This window comes from Onychostruthus taczanowskii, unplaced genomic scaffold (assembly GCF_017590055.1).
Source record: "Onychostruthus taczanowskii isolate IOZ18803 unplaced genomic scaffold, ASM1759005v1 scaffold45, whole genome shotgun sequence".
NCBI classification, from domain to species: Eukaryota; Metazoa; Chordata; class Aves; order Passeriformes; family Passeridae; genus Onychostruthus; species Onychostruthus taczanowskii.
Genome location: NW_024502014.1, coordinates 574,483 through 590,039, shown reverse-complemented (window position 1 = coordinate 590,039; position 15,557 = coordinate 574,483). Strand labels below are relative to the sequence as shown.

Sequence of the window (15,557 nt, the reverse complement as noted above, 5' to 3'; positions counted from 1 at the left end):
TCTGTCCCCGTGTCCCTCTGTCCCCGTGTCCCTCCGTGATTCTGTGTCTGTGTGCCTGTGCGTCCCTGTATCTCTGTGCCTGTGTCCCCGTGTCCGTGTCCCTGCCGTGTCCGTGTGTCCTTCTGTCCCAGTGTCCGCGTCCGTGTGTCCCTCTATCCCTGTGTCCGTGTCCCTGCCATGTCCGTGTGTCTGTGTGTCCCTCTGTCCCTGCCATGTCCGTGTGTCCGTGTGTCCCTCTGTCCCTGTTCCCGTGTCCGTGTGTCCCTCTGTCCCTGTCCCCGTGTCCGTGTGTCCCTCTGTCCCCGTGTCCCTCTGTCCCCGTGTCCCCGCTCCCCGCGCGCGCAGAGCGCCCCCTCGCGGTGGCGCAGGCGCACGGCAGCAGGGTGCGCTGTCGGTCCGCCGGCCGCCAGGAGGCGCAGGCGCGCGGGCTGAGGTGGCGGCGCCGGCGCGGGGCGGGCCCGGCCGGGGCGGCGGCGGCGGCGGCGGAGCCGGACGGGCGGCGCGGCCATGGAGGAGCCGTCGGTACCGGACGCTTCGGCGACGGGGCGGGGGCCCATCAAGGGCATCCTGAAGAAGAGCGGCAGCAAGGCTTCGTCGGGAGCGGCCGTGGGGGCGCGACAGCCCAGCCAGGCCTGCGACGAGGACGAGCAAGGGTGAGGCCCCGGAGGTGGTGGTGGTGGGCGGCGGCGGCGGGTCCCCGCAGGGCCTCCCTCCGGCCGTCCTGCTCCTTCGAGGGGCCCGCGGAGCGGGATCAGCCGGGCGGCGTTTCCAGGCAGAGCTGCTGCTGCGCCCCGTGCCCGGGGATGCTGCTGCCCGGGGGTCCGTGCCGTGCCCCCCGTGCGGCGGCGGGCCCGGAGCTCGGCTCCGCTCGGCGCTGGGGATCCGGCAGTGGAGCTCCGCCGGGAGCCGGGGGATGCCGGGGTCCGGCAGTGGAGCTCCGCCGGGAGCCGGGGGATGCCGGGGTCCGGCAGTGGAGCTCCGCCGGGAGCCGGGGGATGCCGGGCGTGCACCTGAGCGGAGGCGGGGAGCGCCGCTCGCTTGAGGCCGGCGGGAGCTGTCGCCGTGGCTTCTGCCGAGGAGTGGCTGTCACCTGCTAAGTGTGGCAGCTCACAAAGGGTTTTACCGATGCTACGAGGATAGTTCACAGTTTGGGAAATGCGCTTGGTTTATTCTCAGCCCTCTCATAGGCAGCTCAGTTCTTGTAATCAAAGGCATGTCCCTGGAGAGGGGACCTCTCCTGGGCTGAAACATCATCAAGATGTATTCTCGGTTGGGCAGGAGCCACCCGTGAAAATCTCACACTTGAGAATGCGCACAGCCTTGTGGTTTGTTATTTAATGACATGAAAATCTTGGTTTAATTGTAACATGCCTAGTTAGTCCAGATATGCCAGAAGTGGTCTTCAGCTGGCCAGCACCTGTCCTTGATGGTTAAGAATCCTACACTTTTCCTGATGCTCCCAGCATGTGCTGCTTGCCCTTGCTCTGGTTCTCCATCAAGTTATGATGAGCAAGGTTTGACCTGAAGTCAGTCTTTACAAATTTGCTTTGGACAGTTTTCTTTTTTTGGCACCTTATTCAGTATTGCAAGGAGAGAAGTAATGATAAAACGACATGGTCATGCTGGTCGGTTTTTTTATTATTATGGTAATACTCCTTTCTTTGCCTAGCTAAGTCATGAATGTAATCTAAAGTCAGCAAGGTAAGAAAGAAGAGCTTTTGGGTTGCAGTGTTGCTTGTGTTAGCTGCTCCTGCTTTCCAGAGAAAAAAGTCAACTGAATGAATGAGATGATGTTTTTGAAACAGGTAAGTGGCAGTATGTTACACAAATGTGATTTTTCTTTTCCTTAGTTCTAATGTGGAGCTTGATGTGTTTAGCACCACACCAGACATAAATTACAACTGGCTGTTAGTAGCCTGTGTTTAATTTTCTGCAGTTTCTTTTGTACCATCTTGAAAAATGAGTAGAAATTAGAGTATGAATGATGAGTGTATGGTATATTGGTTATTGCACACAGTAATTTCTTGGGAAGTAGTTAGTGGGCTAGAGTCCAGCTTCAATTTCCTATTTATCAACATGAGCCAATAAAGTCAGATTAATTCTGAAATTGCCTTGCAAGTTGAAAGATATTAGCTGGCAGGCTGCATTAGAAAATTTCCTGGAAAGATCAGTACAGGGTATATAAAGCTGGTTTCTGTGCAGGTATTATTTTTGGTTGCCAATGTATCAATATATCAGTGTTATTTCTGATTTCAGCAAAACAAATTTGGTTTTAGAGGAATGATAAGCAGTACAGTTGTGATTTTCCTTTGAGATTGAAGATTAGTTAATAAATTCACGTAGCTGTTTTCTTAATTCTTCTGCTTATTTCTAATATTGAAAATCAGGTCTGAAGATCTTTAAAAATATCTGTAGATGAAAGAGCTCATTGTGTCAGCTGTCATCTTTTAAAGCACGATGTTCAGAGCTCTCATGTACTTGCATCATTACTGACCTTGTGCTGCTCTTAGTGATGGTAACATTGTTTGGAAAATTTCCTTAATGAAAATATGATGCAAGAAGGAAGCTTGAGAGATTGGGACACCACTGGAACTGCATCCTCAGAGCTGAGATTGTGGTTTAGTGGCAGATGTGTTTGGCATCCACACTGGGGTGGTGTATTTTTTGCCTTCAGACCCCCGTAAGAGCCTGTGAGCGAGTAGATGTGATATTTTACAAAGGAATTGTGGAAGTGTGTGTGTGCACAAGCAGCTGTGTTGGAAGAGGTGAGTCTGCTATGGCAAGAGCAAGGGAGGTGTGAGAAGTGTTCCTTGGCTGTTACTGCTGCTGAAACTTCTTGTCTGTCCACACCACCTGGTGTGACATCAAATGAAGTTGTTGTATATATTTAAAGATGTGAGAACATAGAAATGAGCACTTATGAGATTTTTCAAATCTCATTTTCCTAAGGAAGATTAGATCTCCTGTTTCTGTGTCTGAAGGGGTGTCAGGATGCATTTTTCTTTGATGGTCCTAAGCCATGTCATTAGTGTTGTGCTGTGCAGACATGCCTAAGCATGCAAAATTGGAAACAACCAGGGGAGGTGTGGGTTTTCAGAGCACTTAGTCATTCTCCTGGGAGGGCTTTTTTAAAGCAGGGGTGAAATGACATGTTTGTCTCTTTGCCACTAATGACTTTTTTCCCCCCTAGGTGAACTTCAAGCTGTGCTTTGGGAGGTGTTTCACAGCCAAGGCTTTTAGTGTTGGAATCTGAGTTTAAAAAAACAAGTGTGAAAAGCTAAGCCACTAAAAACTTGTTCAGTCTTTTATTCATGACTCACTGACTTGCTCAGTGTGGGCTGTCTGATTTCCAGCACAGTGCATGCCAAAGGGATTGTTCCAAGGTTGCCAGTATTATTATTAGGTGGAGTTGTGAGCCTGGGCTATAAACCTCGATGTGCTCTGGGCAAGTGAGCACAAGGCATGTGAAGGGAATGTCTCCCATCTGTTGGATTTCCCTGTCAGCTGAGCTCTGTCTCTTTACAGCGGCTGTGTTCCCTCTGTACCATTGTCTAAGTGCTCTGGTTGGTAAAATTCCTCACTGTGCAACATAATGAGCATCTTGTGTTGGTCCTGGAGGAACTGTAGGCTGTGTTAAACTGGGTAAACTGGGGATTTTTCGACTCCTAACCAGGCAGTTTTGAATGAGTGGCATTCCTAGAGCGGAGCTCTTGCTTTGTCATCACGAAGCTCATGACTCCCCGCCCTGCCAGAGCCACGATCTGACTCACGTGTTGTCCGCTTATGCTGCAGTCCTTGTGTTTGCACAAAATGATTAAATGGACCTGAAGCCTCGAACATGAGACCTTGGCACTGGCTGCTGTGTGCTGAGGGGATTAAGATCATTCAATTTGTATTAATTTCTGGAGTGTAAGCCTGTGGCATGTAGGATTCAGCATCAACCCCCACATCTTTTTTTTTTTTTTCTCTCTAGGTTTTTTTCTCTCACACTGTATTATGCAGTTATCCTGTAAATGTAGAATGTACTTTGTGCTTGGAATCTTGCTTTATCAAGTTTGTTTTACAGATGTTATTCTGCCTAAGAGCACTTGTGTTATTGAGATTGAATATATCTTTCGGATCTGTGTTTGAACAAGAGCAGTTAGTGGAAATCTTCCTGCCAACTGCCCCCTCCCACCCCCCAGAAAAACCCAAACAACAACCACCCCAAAGAAACAAAAACCCCCACAAAACCCACAAAGTCATGTAATGCTTGCTTCCTTAACTAATAATTTACAACAAGTATATATGAATTAGTACAATTTTTGTATTATTATGAAATTGAATTTATTGGCTTAAACTAAGGAAAAGACCACCTTCTATGAAGTTTGCAGTAACATTTTTAGAGAAAATGTGGAACATGGTGGTTTGAGTTGATTAAACATTTTTTCTGGCTTTTAGATCAGGGAATGGCTCTTTCTCTGGCCACAAGGCAATTGCTTTTCTGGTGGCTTATATATTTTGTGGTGGGTGAGCTTTAGTTTATTCAAATATACATAAAATGGTACATTTTCTGGTTGACTAAGAAAATTCTAGATAATGTAGCCTCACTGGTGCCTGTCTGTATAAAATGTGAAACTCCCTCGGCTTAATTATAGCAGTGAATCACTTGGCTTATTATTCCAATTTAGGATGACAAAAGCAGTATTAATAATCAGCTTGTTCTATGCTACTTATTTCACTGCAGGAGGGGATTTGTTGGTAGCTACTGTTTATGTAACAGTTTTGCTAATAATCATTCCAGCTCCTTCAGCAGAGGTGAACTCAAAGGTATGGGGTTTTGTTGAAGTCTTGTGGGTTGCAATAAGGAGAAGAATTCTCTTTTTACAAGTTACTGTAAAATCAAACAGTTCACAAGACAGTCATTGAACAAGACCAGGAGTCTCTGAATTATATTAATAAGAATATGTTTATAGATAATTGAGTTTGTTTAGCTATTGTGACTTTTTAGGGCAATGAAGTTGCACTGATAATTTGTTATGACTTAAGTACGTACAGAGCAGTATTTAAAAGTCATACTTTGAACATGTGTGTCATAACAATATTTTTTGTGCTTAGTATGTAGTAGAGATCAGATGATGTTTTAAAAATTCCTTCTCTGGTAAAGCAGAACTAATTGTTTTAGAATATAAGAAAATTCAATTTTCTTTTCATATTTCAGTAAAAAATCCCAGAAGTGGGATGAAATGAACATCATAGCTACATACCACCCTGCAGGCAAAGATTATGGCTTGATGAAAATTGATGAGCCAAGTACTCCCTACCACAGGTACGCTTGTTCAAGTGTTGGTCTGTGTGCTGCCAGGTGGAACTGTGGGTTTAGAGCCAACTTTACTTTGTGGGTGATGTAGTATTACTGTGCAGGCCTGCTGGGTGTATGCAACAAACTCAGATCTACAAAGCTTCTAAATAAGGAGAACAGTCTGAGAGGTTTGTTCTAGCAGGCTTTAGCCTTTGAGTGGAATAAATGAGTCTGACTTCTACTGATTCAATTTTTTTTCAGTACTAGAATATAATGTCGTATCAATATTTAAAGTTGATTTGGAAAGCTTTTAAAGCATTAAAGGAGTCTTTTAATTGAGTGTTGTAAGGTTTTGACTGTTTTCTTGAGCAAACTACAAAGTCAAGCAAATTACTAAAAGTGGCTACTTTTTGTTTGCCCTCCAAGCATGAGAGGAGAAGATGATGAGGATCCAGTGAGTGATTCAGAATATGAGCCCTTAAGAGCAGATGTGTTGAGTAAAAAGTAAGTATTGTAATAATAAAAACTGACTAAATGTGAAGATAATCTGCTCTTTCCTGGGGTAGATTTTCTTTTTGGAAAGCTGTTGAGGTATTCTCTAGAAGCTGCATTTTTGCTGTTGTCAAATTAGGTGGTTTTCAGTGTTTGATAGTGCTACTGGTAATTCAAACCTCTTGCATGTTGTTGCTACATACAAATATGGCAAAAATAATAAAGCTGCTTGTATGAGTATTCTGAAATGTCATGTATTTTAAATAGTGAAAAACTTGCTGTTTCAGCATTTTTTATTGCATGATTTATGTAGACTGGCAGCTGCAGCTGAAGGTAGAGGGCCCAAGATTATAGCAAGGCAAGAAGAAAGCAGTGAGGAGGAGGATGAGGATGAAGAATTAACACCTGAAGAACGAGGTAGGCATAAGTTGTTTTCTTTCTTTTGTTTAGACTCTTTTCCTACAAATAGTTTCAGGTTTTCTGTAAGAAATATTTGCAAAGAAGAAGTACTATCAGAATAATGTTGTGATTTGAAAATAAAGATAAATAGTGTTTGAACAAATACACTGCTTGTTTCTAGTCAGAATGTTTGGTTTGGGATCTACACATAAACAGGAATTTGCTGTTGTTGGCTGCCTCCCTGTATACAAGCTTAAGGTATGGGAATTCCTGCTAAAACACCTCAAATAAGAAGCTCTGGTTTGGGGTTGAAGGAATAGTTCTTAAATTGAACATATTTCAGGTAGATGTAATTAAATGAGTACAACTACAAATAAAATGCTGCTAATTGCTTGTAAATGTACTGATTATATTTTTGTAGTTCTCAAAGCAATTGGTGGATGGATGGACTAGGAAGTCTACATTATTCCAAACAAATAGCATCTTTAACAGAGATGTTGTTTCCTGTTAACTTGGACTAGAATGTTTTCAGGGAACAGTGAAAGAGCAATACTTCTAAGGTTTCAGGCTTGTATTGTCTAGCTGGTGCTTCTCAAATTGCCTGGCTTTGAGTGTGAAACCTTCCTATGCCTATACTCAAGGTAGGAAAAGAGCAAAGCGCTGGGGCTGGCAGTAAGCAAAATTTACTTGAGTTACAACACATTACTGCTGGATGTGCTGATGTTTAATATATGGAGCAGAGCTGGCTTCAGGCCATGAGGAAAGTGGAAAATATTTTCTTCTACATGTGGTAAATATATCTCTCATAACTGACCTTTGGTGGCTAGCCAGGAGTCAAACCACACATCTGCAAAAGTTCATCTTCTATCCCAGCAGTATGTCTCAATTTGTCCTTGAGTTTACTTAGAAACAAGGCTTGTGAAACTTTGGAGTTTTGTGTACTTTTACCAGATACTTCTCTTGGTTCAGACTTGCTCTTAGTTGCAAACAGGTTCTTATAAAAGTGCTTATGAGATTCCAGTTACTATCCTTTTTGTAAGTCAGACTCATTTTAAAAGAACATTCCACTGCTTGAAGACAATAATTTTTATTCGGTGAGTTCCTCTTCGAAGAAGATATGTTAATTTTTTTTTAAGGGAAGGAACAACTATTTTCATTTGTTTGCCCACAGAGAAAAAGAAACAGTTTGAAATGAAGAGAAAAATGCACTACAATGAAGGAAGAAACATCAAGCTGGCAAGGCAGCTCATTGCAAAAGAACTACATGGTGAAGAAGAGGAAGATGATGAGGATGAAGAGATGCGTGATGCTGCAGATGTAGAAACAATGAATACAGAAGCTACCGAACATGGTGAGCTACTGATTAGTTAAAAAGCACCTGTAAGTACTGGTGGCCCTTTGAGCTGTTGGAAATGAATATACTCAGGTGTGAGATGATTAGAAGGAGTACAGTATGTATGTAACACTCCATGAGTAAGGTTGCACTCTGTCTTAATAGGTAGATTTGTAGCATGGAACAAAAACTCAGTGTTGATAAAAACAGCATGTGGGCTTTTGTTTGTTGTGGCATAACAGAAAAACAAACATTTCAGCTTCTTACCATTTCCCCAATGTAACTGACTTTGGGTAGTGAAGTTGCCAGTGTCCCTTTTAAAGGAGGATCTGTCTTGTACTGAACACTTTAATGGACACATGGTAGAGCCTGGCTTTTTGTTGTGGGTCATTTCCTATTCTGCTCCCAATCCATCCTGTAGCCAGCAATGGGAGATTACCATCAATGTTTCTTTTCCTCCTTGTTGGAAGGACTGTATTTATCTTCCTGAGGAAAAACACTGTAATGTAAAACTGCTGTTAGGCCTTCAATACAGACTTGTCCTTGAGCAGAAATGTTCATTGCTATTGTATGGGGTAAGACTCTCAGTGCAGCTACTGGAAGAAAGTCTGGGATACTGTTTAAGTATCCCAGTTTAAGTGGGAACTGTTGCTGGAACCTGTTTCAGGGCTGTCTCTTCACAGGAAACTCCTAAAGCTATAGAGGCTGACACCTTCTCTTTCATCTTTAAACTTCTCTCTGGGTGAAAAGTCTTAGACTTCTGCAGTGGTATTCTGGTGAATAATTACAGTTCACTCCCCACCTCTTTATGTAACAGCACTTTGAATAAATTTTTGACATAAACCATACATCTGTTGCTCATGAGACTGGTGGCAGTGAAGTCTGTAAGCCTTGTTCATCTGTGGTTGGCAAAGCTATGAGATATTAGCATGGTCTGCAGATTTGGGAAGATGCTGCATGGGTTTAACTTGGTTCACATCTGCTTTTCACAACCATGTGAACTAGGAGCTCGTCTAAAATTAATTTATATACCACGCAATAAAAAGGAGATTTGCAAAGTTGCGTGTTTAAGTTCTGTGGATTGCACATGTTCATCCTGTTATTTACTACAGGAGGACTAATTCCTTCACAATTGCTCTGAAAGGGTCATTTGCTATATGTGTCTGAGACCCATTACTGGACTGACTTTATCCAGTAACTGAACATAGGCCTTATAATGGCTATTTACTAGAACTTCACTCTCCAGGGGAAAGGAGGGCTGCAATAGCCAGCCGTATGAGCCTTCTGCATGGCCTGAAGCTGCCCTCTCTCTGCACTCTGCTGTAAAACGGAGGCAACTCCGCTCCCCAGCTGCATTCGCCACTGGAAAGAAGGCAGACCTTTGCAGCATTTTTCCATCTCTATTGTTGAAGTCCATTCCACCTTCCTCATAACCAGCTTCAGAGCCACAACTGGTAATTATCAATTTTAGACTGCTCACGGCTAATAGATTCCATAAATGTAGCTGTCTGCCAGTGTAGCAACCCGTTAACTAACTGGTTCACCTCCACACCGTAGCATATAGAAATGCTTTCCATGAAGCTGATGTAGTTCTCAATTCTTCACTTCTCTATCATTCTGCTTAAACCTTCATGTTTTGTTATCTCCTAATCGCTATATCAGCCATCACAGCCTTTAATCCCTTCCTTGATCAGTTCTTCTGAGGTTAAGTACTGGTCTCACTTTTGTAGCAGGTGGTGAATTGAATGCCCTCAGATGGATTATGAGACAGGGTTGGGCAAAGGATGATGGGATATGAACAAAAGTGTTAATAAACCAGTCTTCTGTCACTGCCCACATTTTAAGAAATTCCTACACTGAAATGAGAAATGTTCAGCACACAACTGTGTTAATGTCAAAGTTTTACTGAAATAACTTTTTTGAGATTACATTATTTATTGCTTTCATCTGTATTCTGAGGCCACAGAAGAATCTCCTTATTCATAAATGTTAATTGGAGCTACAGAAGGTTTCTCAAATAGATGGCTTTAACACTTGCTACTTGTGGTTTTGGTCACTGTACTTTTGTTCATGCTGTGCTTTTACATTAAGCACTTGAATATTTAAAAATTAGGCTGTTTCCTTTGCAGAAGGAAATGAAAATCCTATTAATATTCATGTTCCTGAGAACAGTATATAGAAAGATTATTCACCTGGATAACTTTGAAAGAGCTCTTTGACTTGAAATTGTATTTTAAAATGCTTTTGTCTAGAGTAGGAAAGGGAGGGTTTCCTTACTCTTGTACTGGCTGATACAGGAGTTGATTTTTGCAATAGATTGTTTGGCATCACTCTGTTAAACTGACTAACAGCACTGATGCTTGCTTTTAACGTCAGTGAAAATGTCCTGGGTTTTCTGCATGTTGTATTGTAGCTATATTTTTATAAATTCTTCCATTTGACTTGAGTTCTTGGGAAGTTGTGGAGCTCATGAGATGATGTGGCTGCCACTCAGCTATAATGCCAGTCAGTCTATGTGAGCAATGTCCTTTTATTCCAATGGAGTAACATGACTTCTGTAGTACTGATGATTGTTGCAGGTAAAGATGTGACACAAGAGGCATTTCTTAGTGGTCAGTTGTGACTCTGGGGTTCCACTGGCTCCTGGGTTGTTTTTCAGCCAATTTGAGAACCTCTTCTCACTTGGAATTTTTTCTATCCAGGAAGAACCCGTACAGATTCTGTGCTTCTCTTATCTGATGTTTCTTTCTACCCTTTAATTCTGTCTGGTTTGTATTTGAGTAAAACTAACCATACACTTCTAGTCTCTACACTCTGCTTTCCAAGAATGGGCTAAAGACTTAGAGCAGGTTTAAGGAGGCTCCTGTCAGGTACTACCAGGTCCACTAATACAAGTTGCACTTCTTGGTTACAGACTGAGATTTCTTGCTGATTGAAATGAAGATGGCCAGTCCAGTCAGTGATGGTGAGAACTCTTTGTATATTTTTGCTCCTGTCTCCATTGTGGCTACCAAGTGTTTTAAATGGGTGGATCATTCCTTTCTTGCCTCAAGTAGCCATGTGTATGGATTCCAGCAGCCAAGCTCTTTTGTGGAAAAGAAAGTATAAGTTGTAATAGACTGCATATTGCAGGGGTCTTGGAGCTGGATGTCCTATAAGGTTCCTTCTAACCCAAACCATTCTATGATTCTAAATTTTCTTGCTTCAGCATTTCACCTTCTCTGGCTACTTGCTATTTATGACTCCATGAATAACATAAATTGACTTTGCCAGCAGAAGTGACCTTTGTTTCTCTCCATAAAAGTTTTCCCTTTAGAAATTCTCTTTGAAATCACTGAAGGAGATATTCCTGATGTAGGTAAATTTAAGCATGATGATTTCAGTGCAGACCTGTCTTCTGCTACACAAAAGTATCAGCCAGAGGGTGTTGTCTATAGCAGTTCAATTGACAAGCAGTAAGACTATTGTTCTCTTCCTCTGGTTCATTTAGCTGCATTGCTCTGCTAACCCTGCTCAGATGGCACCCAGCAGCTGAGCTGTCACTGACTGGGTGTGCCCTTTGGCCTTTGGTAGATACAGAATATGTTGTTTTCTTACCCAGGGCAAGCATCACCCTAAAGACTAATTAAGTCAGAAGGCTGGGAGCACGCAGCAATCAGCTCTGCTGGTTAACTGGTTAACTGTGCATTTTTGCTTGTTAAACTGCATGTTACCAAATCTAACTCGTGCCCAAGCCTAACTGGCTTTTTAAAAAGAATATTATCATTTTGATGAGGTATTCTTTGATCAGCACTGAGGAGGAGTTTCCTCTGATTTACTGCAGTGCTTTTGCTCAAAAGCATGAGTTAACAACTTCCTGAAAACACACAACTGTACTCCTTCATGTATAAACTTGGGGTTTTTTTAATTTCAAGTGCCTCATGATGTGGCAAGTACTATGTTTGCTGGTGTTTCAGGAACCTTATCTGTTAGTTCTGAGCACCTGAGTTAAATCCTTCCAGTTCTGGGGGGCTGAGCACACAGTGCTTGGTGTGCACAACAGTGGTGCTGGCCCTCTCTTTAGAGCATGAGGGTCAAATAACTGTTTTAGACATTTCTGTACCCTACAACTAAAAGCTTATACATTGCTAAGATGGGTTGGCAAACATCATCTTTGGAGAAGCAAAGGTGGTTTGAGGAGGATATTTGTGTGTGTTGTGAAAATACTGAATGGGTGTGAAGAATTATCTATTTTTTATAATCTTTCTTATGCAGCACATGTTACTCGTGACCAGCTGGAAAGTGGAGCACACAGCATAGAAGAAATCTGTCCAGAACTGTAACTGCTTGTCAAAGACACAAATATAAACATCGCTTCATGATTTTTGCAATTAAGGCTCTTAAATGTTAAGAAGCATATCAGTTACAATGTCGTATTGCCAAGAATGTTAATTTTAGACTTGTCCATTAGGCAGAAAACACTGTCTAATTGATTTATTCTTGTGCCTAGTATTTCATGGAGAATACTGCTTCATAATTTGTTCAACCAGAATGGCATTCCCTGTATGTATAGCGCTGATTATCTTGCGTGATGTACTGTTACTCTTGCTTTGAAACACTCACTATCTTTTGGTTTTACACTATTTATTTGAGAGTGTTCTAGATGTGGTGTCTCATATGCAAAGTTTTGGGATTCAAGAGCCAAACGGTACAGCGTATATCAGATTGACATGTAAGCTATTTATCAGATGTGTTAAGCAGTTTAAAAAGGGATTATTCAAGTCCTACAACTTTTTTTTTGTAAAGTGTTGACCTGTTAATCTAGATTTCAGTATGTTTTTGCCTGCACTTTCCCAGTCTTTAGAACAAGAGCTGTGTTATTTCTTAAGAGCGGTGTTTGCAGTCGGTTGTTAGTTTCTGACTAAAGCAGTACTAACATCTAGTGGAGGGAGTGTTTTTACACTGGAAACGGCTAATTTGAACTTTGCATTTAACTGTCATAACCTCTTCCATCAGGACTGGTTGGTTTGTGGAGCTCTCTCTGGCTTATTGTGAGAACACAAAAGTTCCCTCCAGCTTTTCTCTTAAAATCACATCCACTGTTACTCTTCTGGCTCTTGTTTCAAACGTTTGGTTCTTTCCAGTTGCATGAACAGTTGTTTGCGCTGTTAGCACCTGAGGAAAAACACCCAGCCACGAGGAAATATACATCAGGACTGAAGATGTGCTGAGCTTAGGCTCTGGCTGTTCTTTATTAAAGATAACTACTGTTGATCTACTCTTTTGGGGTTGGCAACTTCCATACTGAAAACCACTGGTCTAAATCTTCCTGTGTCCATTGCAACTTGCAGCAGCTGCTTTTGTAAAATGAAGGCTTTTTGGAAGCTAGAAGGGAAACTGCCTAATTCAAATACTTGTTTACTGTGTGGTTGTATAGCTGTAAAGAGGGATTCTGCACCTCCAAATTGCTGTAAAAACTTCCCACTGCGTGGAATTTGACTGGTGAATGTTCCAGTATTCAGAGTAGTTCCTGGTTTTATTACACAAACAAAGTACACACTTAAGCTTTAGCTTGGTTATGAAATACAGTGTATATCTTAATTTTGATCTGAATTTGATATGTTGCAAAAATCCATATAATTATATGGATCTATTTTAAAATGTCTTTTTCTCCACTGTATATGTGAAGTTTGAATAAAGGAATGAAAGTTATTTTACAGTTACATGCATTCTCAAGTGTGAGCTTTCCTGGAGTCCCAGAAATATTGAGAGTGAATAAGGCAATAGGATGCTGTCCTTTGAGATTTTTACAGGAATGATTCATTAGACTGGATGCATTGCCAAAGATATCTGTGAGTTGTGCTAAGTGTGTTTTGTAGTGTGCCTTTCCCAACTATCTCCTCTCCTCAGCAGGTAACAGGGTGGTCAGTTTTGGGTTAGTTAATTTCTAAGGTCCTGAATCGAGATTAGTAGGGTCTTCTCACAAGAGTTGAACTCTTGATTCTGGCCAGTGTGGTAATGCTAGTTTTTCAACATGCAGAGTGCTATTTCTTCTTGTATTAAATGTGGTCACTTGCATAGAGTAAACAGGGGCAAAGGGTAAGCATTTAGACACTTCTGACTCGTCAAGTCACTTACTGTAGCTTTCAGTTTGGCTCCTAAGAATAGGATTTCAGAACTTTAGGTTTGTACCTTTTATAAAGCAGCTTGCAGTGTTCAGAGTGTTGGCTTGTGTGCACTGGGCTGTATTTCAGACTGAGTAGCTGCTGGCCTGGCCTGCCCCAGCTGGGCACTGAAATCCTGCTGAGAGCATGGCAGTGCTCAGCAAAGCCCTGTCGCTGTCAGCCTGAGCATGGACGTGGTGAGCAGTGTGTGCAGGTGACACCAGTGTGCTCTGTGAGCTGTGGAACATGTCACTTGTACTTTGTGCTGAGTACCCACAGGTACTTTGTACCTGCAATTAAGGTAGAATCCAGCAGCAGCAGCAGATCTTACCTGAGCTAATGTCCTGCCCTCCTTAACCCCCCACTTTCTTGTGTCCAAGGCCATTTGGTGCTCACCAGGGCTTCTTTGTACTTTACAAGGTCTAGAAAGCATTTTGTTTAACAAACAAACTTTGCTAACTTCCAATTAAGAACCTTTCTTGTCATGGCTTCCAAAATCCTAAATGAAATTAGTATGTATCTTTGAGGGAGGTACACAAATGCATGACGATGGTTGTAAATGAACCACATAATGTATAGTAGGTCCCTTCATCACTCAGGTGATTTTGAACTGCTTGGGTGATCTCCCTTTTTCCTGTGCCACCAAGCACCTGAATTCCAAGTTTGGTGCTACTTTGAAACTCGATTTAGTTAGGGGTTTTTTTAAAGGCTCTGTTCTCTGCATTTTCCTCAGTGCTCACAAAGATTCTGTTCACGGTGCTTCTTTGTCTTCCTCAGCAGAAGTGCAACCCAATATCCCTGACATTGCTTCTAACTGAAAGGCTGGTTTACTTGGTTTTCTCTGCTTACACCTTGATGCATTTTAAAAGCTAAATCGGGCAAGTTTTACTTTGCAGTGGCTCCAGAAACTCCATACAGCTTTTTTACAAAAGGATGTCTGATTTCCCTCTGTTTGAGAAATGTCAGAGTTCCCTGCTGAGTGGGGACAAGCAAAGAAATGTGTTTTCTCTTTTTGCATTTGATGAGGACTTGGCTTGCTTGCACATCCCAGTCTTTAGGTGCATATGGTGAATACTCAAGTGTACAATACAGAGTGGTGTGGAGGAAACAACACAGCGCTTACTTATGTGGACAGTGAGCTCCACAGCACCGTCATTGTGAATCTTCTTGCACAGGTTTAAGTCCTCAAGCTGCATCCTCTTTAGAGAAAGCATTTTCAATATGCTTCCAGTAGGAAGATCACTTACAAATAAGAGCCTTAACTCATGTGTATAGGTTTTATTTTTTCTGTCCACAGTTTCTTTCCCACCAACTTGTACAATTAATGGAAACCACAGATACTTTTTCCACAGCTCACTCTCTCATGTGAAACTTGTACATCTTATCAGAACTTTGTCTCTGTAACATGTTTTTTTGTGGTATTATGGTGCCACCTTACCCATGTAATTATTTTGTTTGAAACCAGTGTTAAGTGTCACAACATAAATAAAACCATTGTTTTCATTACTACCTTATGACACTAATAATGTTTGGCTTCTTGGAGCTCTTCAGAAGAAACTGGCAGCTAAAATTTGCAGGTGTGTTCATAGATAAATTCTTAAACCAATATTGTAATTTCCTCATTATTCTCATTTATTATAACTGATGTAAATTGGTTTGTTCATCCAATCAGATTTGCTGGCTTGCCTAGACCTGAGAGTATACATCTGGTAACCTAAGGTTAGTACCACAGAAAAGGTTGCATTTTTCAAGGTGTTTTTCTTTGTGTGTTGTAGTATTTAAGCACAACTGATCTGTGTCTTCATGGTCAGCACTGAGTCATCACTCACAAGCATGGAGTAATGGAAAATGACTAACAGCAGATACTTCTTAGGAAGTAAAACTCTTCCTCAAAACAGAGCTGGGCTCT

The 15,557-nt window shown here is 41.9% G+C and overlaps 1 protein-coding gene across 3 annotated transcripts; it reads left to right on the top strand.

The window, feature by feature from the left end:
- Positions 1-444: 444 nt before the first annotated feature.
- PPP1R2 (protein phosphatase 1 regulatory inhibitor subunit 2) lies at positions 445-15,157 on the top strand. Of its 3 annotated transcripts, XM_041414337.1 has the most exons (7): positions 445-653; positions 5,201-5,308; positions 5,708-5,785; positions 6,087-6,190; positions 7,344-7,523; positions 10,420-10,470; positions 11,760-15,157. In XM_041414337.1, the coding sequence occupies exons 1-6, from the start codon at positions 508-510 to the stop codon at positions 10,422-10,424; spliced, it is 621 nt and encodes a 206-aa protein (XP_041270271.1). In that variant the 5' UTR covers positions 445-507; the 3' UTR covers positions 10,425-10,470; positions 11,760-15,157. The 3 variants fall into 3 exon arrangements, with proteins under 3 accessions (XP_041270271.1, XP_041270270.1, XP_041270268.1); XM_041414336.1 differs by lacking the exon at positions 10,420-10,470; XM_041414334.1 differs by lacking the exons at positions 10,420-10,470; positions 11,760-15,157 and adding an exon at positions 8,752-9,046.
- The last annotated feature ends 400 nt before the right edge of the window (positions 15,158-15,557 follow it).

Coding starts and splice junctions, on each gene's coding strand:
- PPP1R2 (XM_041414334.1), top strand. CDS start 508: ATGGAGGAGCCGTCGGTACCGGACGCTTCGGCGACGGGGCGGGGGCCC. Junction 5,309..5,707: donor CCAAGTACTCCCTACCACAG/GTACGCTTGTTC, acceptor TTGCCCTCCAAG/CATGAGAGGAGAAGATGATG. Junction 6,191..7,343: donor ATTAACACCTGAAGAACGAG/GTAGGCATAAGT, acceptor GTTTGCCCACAG/AGAAAAAGAAACAGTTTGAA.